Source organism: Boleophthalmus pectinirostris, unplaced genomic scaffold, assembly GCF_026225935.1.
Source record: "Boleophthalmus pectinirostris isolate CB_2022bp ecotype Guang Dong unplaced genomic scaffold, ASM2622593v1 HiC_scaffold_7, whole genome shotgun sequence".
Classification (NCBI taxonomy): domain Eukaryota; kingdom Metazoa; phylum Chordata; class Actinopteri; order Gobiiformes; family Gobiidae; genus Boleophthalmus; species Boleophthalmus pectinirostris.
In genome coordinates this window covers 11,815,458-11,821,593 of record NW_026571473.1, presented here as the reverse complement: position 1 = coordinate 11,821,593, position 6,136 = coordinate 11,815,458, and the positions used below count along the sequence as shown (strand labels likewise).

Genomic DNA, 6,136 nt, shown 5'->3' with positions numbered 1-6,136 from the left:
TCTGTTCCACCTTGGATAATTTCAGCCCTGGAATTTCCTATTTCTACTGAAGAAAAGCCACAAGATAGAAGTTAAATTGAAAACTACCACTTCATGACATCACAAGGTAGAAGAGAGCATTTTGAGCTTTGGAGATTTAGACAGACTAAGAATAAACAATTACTCAAACATGTGAATGAAACAAAACACAACTCAAGGTATATTTTTGATGAGGTAACAACATTATAACATAGCTTAAAGTTCACAAGAGTCAATTTAAGATCTTTAATAAATGCAAAATAGACTGTGGAAGATTCCAGATGCAATAATATCTCCTGGGACACAAGTAGGTAGCAAACCCTCTGCCAGAAAAGTTGTGTAATGCATCTTTAAAAATGATTAAACAATTTTGTTTTTCCCCCTTGACCTTTTTAGTCTGTTCTCACACCATTCTAAACAAATATATTTTGTTATTTTAATTAAATTGATATATCTAAAGCAAATAACACAGGCATATTATGTGTTTGGTATCTATGGTAACTGGATTCTGAATACAGACAGTGATATCAGGGAAACAGCCGTTATCATAATGTGTTTTTTGAGCTCACCTGAGTCATATCTGTATCCATATTGGTGGACCTGAGATTTGCCCTTATTTCAATAAAACTGACACACATATGTAGTAGGGGCAGGTTTATTCAGGTGCAGGAGTTTTGATTTCAAGGAAGTTTGCACAATATTTTGATTTCTTAATTCTAACAGGAAACTGCTTTGATCTGGTGAAAACAAAGATTTAGTGTTAGTTCTGACTGGTGACTGGATCTGATTTCAACGATCATAGACAATAAGAAAAGTAAATGCAAAACATGACGGGACTCACAAAGCAAAGTACAGACAGGAACTGGGTCCTTCCTATGAGTTAAATCATTGCTAGAGCAACAACTTCACTCTCTTTATGTGATTTGAAATTCTTCTAGGGATGTGTGCAGTGAATGGCCTGAGGCTGACGAGACAATGTGGTGGCAGAGGTCAGATAACAGGCACCTCACAGATCCATCTCCTGCTGTTCAGTTCTTCACAGAGCTATCAGCTGAAACACTCTCATGAGTTTATCATCACGAGGAGGTAGGCTAGTCTCTGCTACTGCTGTTGCTTCTGTTCTGCTCAAAGACCTTTGTACAAAGTAAAATCATGTTCTATACATGTTAAAACCATACTACAACTACTAATGAATATATGTTTTATGCCATACTGGGGAACAACATTTCTATAACAGACAGGAGTCCCTCCTCCAAGCTAAAAGTCAGGTTTGTGGAGATGCAAGCCTACCCAGAGTAAGGACACGTTTTTCAAAATAAAAACAAACCTGCTTTTATTTTATTCTATTATTAGAAGGTTACATGCCATATCTAATCTATAATATATTTTGTTCAACAATTTATGTACCACACAACTGCAGTTTGGGGTAAATGATAACATAGAGTGCTCAAGTACAATCTGGTAGGCTATTTGCTACTGCTGTCTTTAACAGGGCTTCAGGAGGCTGGTTTTCTGTTAATGTGTTTAGGTTGTGTGAAAAACAACTGTTTGCTTCTAGGAAACACTGCTGATATAACCACAGGTAACACAACAACAGCAAAAGAAACTGTGCAGATAAAAAATGCCAATAAAAGTATATGTTTCCCACACAGAGACACGAGCCAAGTCCTGGTATTGTGTTGACTGCATGAATGTGTCATAAGTCATAGAGCACAGCCTTAGGCAGCCTAATCTGCAGAGGCCACAGAATACTCAATAGCCATCATGAGGTCCTGACCTTCACGTAAACATGTCAGAGAGACAAACAGCCTGTGTGACAGACACTGGTCCAAGGAGTAAGACTTTAGCACTGTTTTAACCTAGTCTTGGTTAATTCATCATTCACCTGAAACAGCACATATTTGGTCATATTTGGTGATAAGACCCAACAGACATTTAACGGTGCGTTTGTACATTTTCCTTTGTTGAAAATGTTTAGGTCAACTATTTTTTATTTCTTAACTGGAGATAAGGCCACCAATGTGTGAAATGCGGAATTGCAAAAATGTGTTTGTTAATGTGAAACAAAGAGGCTGATGTCCAGGAATGATGCAGACATGGCCACCACTGCTAAAGTGGTACCTACAATTTTCCCAGAAATCATGTTTCATAACATGTTATTTCAGGAAAACCTCCAGTGTGGAGACAGGCGGATGAGTAACTGACAAACAAAGATTGCTGTGGACCCACTGGTCATTTCTCATTTCCACCAACAGTCATTTTTCAATATGGTTGATAACATCAGTCTGCTGCTGTTGCGGGGACCAGATACTCGTCTCAGGCAAGGCCAGGCACATACCTGTGAGCAGGAATTTGATCAAAAGCATGTTTACCGCTATTTCAGGTGAAGCCATGATGATAGATAGGCTTGGAATTTCTCTGATCGCAAGTGTTTCAAAAGTGGAAATAAAGTCAAAAGGCACAAAACAAGCTTCAAAGTTTCAACTATTTAAAATGGCAAATTATTAAAAATACTACAAATTAAACGTACAATAAAATATTTTATTGCTTTTTGGGTCACAGTATTGGAAGTTATAGTAAAAACACAGCTAATTTCACTGAAACGATTATGAAGCAAAGTTATAAACCACTGCAGTTCCTGCATTGTGCTTTGCACCTGAGCAGCACATACTTCAGAAAGTGTCAGAAAGATGTTCCTATATTTCAGACTGTGTCAAGGAACTACAAGATTACAATGTAAATGATAAACTTACAAACCAAGTACTAACTTCATAGCAGCACAGAAAACATGAAGAAGTTGGAGAGTCATATGTTGTAAAATAGCGACATCTAGTGCTTACACCATGCAAGGAGCTAAAAGTCTTAAAATGTTTTATAGACTGCATTCTTTTTTAAATTAAATTAATTCTTGGAATATTTTCTGACTTGACTGAATTTATATAAAACACAAATAGCACACATCTATGAAAATCATCATGACACATACTTAACCAAATTTCACTGTAAAATCTACATATTTATAATCTAAATTGGGGAAATAAAAGCTTGTATGTATTGTATTGAAACATTAACAAACACAGTATGGTAAAGTGGACCTCGGTAAATATACCTTGGAAAGCACTGGCTTTTCATAAATAGCCAGGCATAGAGTTCAGTTATTCAGCATTTTGCCTTAAGATCCTTTTCTCCTCCTCCACAAACGTCTTATCAGAAGTGGCCTGTCCCATGTCCCTCTTCCTTTTCTCCTTCTGCTGAAATGTCTCCACGCGTTTCTTTTTGGCAGAGGTCTCTGACTTCTCAGGTTCTTCATCTAAAAAAAGAGAAAAACTTGATGATGACAAGATCAAGATTAAGACAACATTGGACAAATGACTTTTGAATGAAATAAGTCATTATTCCATGAAGTTATAGTACAACTAATATCAAGGATGGTTGGTAGAAAAAAACAAAAAAAAAACTGTATACCTGGGAGTTCAATTTAGAAAGTGACAGTGCAATAAACTCAATTGGCACTACCACCTCAAAGAAATATGTAGCATGATTATGCTATATTAATAATATTATAATTTAGATATTTAATATCCTAACTTTCACAATGTGAAAGTTATTTAACATTATTGTAAAGACAGAGGTCTATTAAAAACACTGGATTGAGTATTATTGTATTCTGTGTCTGAACATAAGTGGCTCTAATCCTTATGTCAGTTGTTAATCAGATGATAGTTTGTAATCCTTAATGGGATAACAGTCTCACCTGACTCAGACAGCTGCTCCTCAGGTGGGAGGAAGCGTGCTTTGCCAGAGTGTGCAGGTGCATCTGCCCCATTGTCCTCATACACATTGGACCATTTTATGGCCATGTCCATCCCTGGAGGAGGCCCCTTCTTCTTCACTGGCTCTGGTGCAGCACTGTAGCTCTGAGGAGGGGGCACTGCATTGGTCTTCCATGGCGTGAACTCTTTTGGAGCCTACAAAAAATAATATTATAGATGGCATATTTGCAATGAATAAGATACTCCAAAACCAGATAAACAATAATCATTCATAGCATCATGTCTAACAACAAACTAGACAGACGCTATCTCACTGTAGTCGTTTGTTATGGCTAAAGAGTTAAAACATGTATAGACTACAAAATCTACTCAGATAACTATTTTAAAAAGACTAGTGTGTGTGTGTGTGTGTGGAGCTTACCTCTTCTGGAGCTTTGACCACAAGACTATCCCAGTCTATCTCCTTATTGAGCGGATTGTACAGGAACGCAGGTCTGGATACAGTCCCGAATAGCTCGTCCGGTTTGGGTAAAGGGGCACCACTGGCAGACCTTTTAGTCCCTTGTTGGGGAGGCTGGGGATTGCTCCCTGAAGCATCTTTGTCCAACTTCTGGCTGTTTTTCTTTCGGCTGTCTCCCTCCTCTTCATCTGAGTCGCTAGCGTTGCTGCTATCACTTAGGTCATCGTAGCTCGAAAAGAAACCCATAGAACCAGACTTCTTTTCTTCAGACATGTTTATGGTTAAGCTTGATTTCTGGTCACACCAAGATTTATCAAAACTGCGGTGTTTAATTGAAGAAAGAACTCACAGAAACATGAAACCCTACTCCATTTTGAATCAGCCTCCAAAACAATCGTAAAGATGCAAAATGTGTCGTAAAACCAGTCGCAATTCTGGTTTCTTTACGTCTGCAAAATAGATAAACAAAATATTACAAAAAAACAAGAAGACGATGGATACTTTTACAGAAGCAAAACCTTAAGTTGGTAACTTAAAAATAAGGCGAAATTTAAGTTTATCGTAGACTTCAGTGAATATTACTGTTATGACTTTATTTGACCACTAGAGGGCGCTAAAGTCACACAAATGATGTGGAATAAAAAGTGTCAGCTCAAATGAATAGAAAATAGTTCAATGTCGTGATTTACTAGATAATTCACATGTTTAATGTCAATTTCTTCTCTCCCTCATGTTTTAGATCTTACGGATCATGTGATTGCTCTTTTCACAAGATGATGAATGAATGAATTCTCTTGGCTATGGTTGCCACATGTGCAGCATACCCCCTGTTGGTGAAAGATTGTTAACTAGTGGCTGCACATGGCTAGTTTGTTGTAAATTAACCCTTTTCTGTCAACACTGAAATGTCCCTTTTCTGCCAACACTGAAATGTCTTGGCCTTCTTTTTGTATTCAGCATGTCTTCTGGTGACTGAAAGCACTTAGACCTTACATTTTTAGCTAAGGCTTCTAATGCTGTAGGTAGACTCGCAGGGGCCATTATTTACCCACAGTGCATGGGTCAGGCACCTTCTAAAGCCCACAGCATCAGTATACAGATATAAATCTACTAGATATACTGCACAGGGCACACCTTCTTGTTTTACTTCCTTTCCACTAGCTGTGCCTTTACCCTTGATTGCCCAATAATCACAATTACAGATGCTTTTTACATTTTTGGTTGACTTGTTTAAGATTTACTGGTAGTCTAATTGCCTCCCAGTTGTGCAGTTGAAACTCTCTAATAGCCTGATTATTGAAATAAATGTATCTAATTGCATATAAAAAGTAGGCCTGATATATCTTAATTGTGAATGGAAGATAAATGTTCATATATATTTTTATGTGCATTAAACCATGTTATAATGATGTTTCCTTATCTTAAGCTTTCTCACAGTTGTATTTTAATTGATTCATACATTTAGCAATCATTTATTGTTGTGCATTTGAGGCCTGAGTGGTATGAAAATGTCTTTTCACCTACCCCTATCTCCACCCACTTCTTTGTAGTTATTTGTGATTATTCAGAATATTCAGACTCTGGATCATACATGTTTGATAAAAAAATGTCACTGCCTTTTTTCAACAATAAAAATGATTAAATTATGAAGAGGTGGATCCTATCTCTTTTGCTGTTTTAAAAGGGAATCCCGTGAACCAGCTTCTATTATTAAGGCATTTTAAATCAATTTACCATCTACAAGGATATAAATAATACTAGCAAGTGAAATTACATAGATGAAACAAGTTTAGGTCCCGAAGGGTCAAGTTTTGTTTAAGTTTTACAATCTTGACTTGTTTTTAAGTTCTTTTGTGACAGTTATAAACTAATGATACTGTCCAAG

General features: G+C 36.9%; 1 protein-coding gene across 1 annotated transcript; it reads right to left on the bottom strand.

Annotated features, from left to right (window-relative positions):
* Window positions 1-2,538: 2,538 nt before the first annotated feature.
* Window positions 2,539-4,669, bottom strand: cunh1orf52 (chromosome unknown C1orf52 homolog). The gene is made up of 3 exons (XM_020938136.2): window positions 4,213-4,669; window positions 3,773-3,986; window positions 2,539-3,328 (listed from the first exon to the last, which is right to left on the bottom strand). The coding sequence occupies exons 1-3, from the start codon at window positions 4,522-4,524 to the stop codon at window positions 3,174-3,176; spliced, it is 681 nt and encodes a 226-aa protein (XP_020793795.1). The 5' UTR covers window positions 4,525-4,669; the 3' UTR covers window positions 2,539-3,173.
* Between the last annotated feature and the right edge of the window lie 1,467 nt (window positions 4,670-6,136).

Bases quoted from the DNA above. Each gene is read 5' to 3' on its own strand.
- cunh1orf52 (XM_020938136.2), bottom strand. From the start codon at position 4,524: ATGTCTGAAGAAAAGAAGTCTGGTTCTATGGGTTTCTTTTCGAGCTAC. The intron at 3,987-4,212 runs GTAAGCTCCACA...TATTTTTTGTAG, and splicing joins TGGTCAAAGCTCCAGAAGAG to GCTCCAAAAGAGTTCACGCC. The intron at 3,329-3,772 runs GTGAGACTGTTA...CTCTTTTTTTAG, and splicing joins GGAGCAGCTGTCTGAGTCAG to ATGAAGAACCTGAGAAGTCA.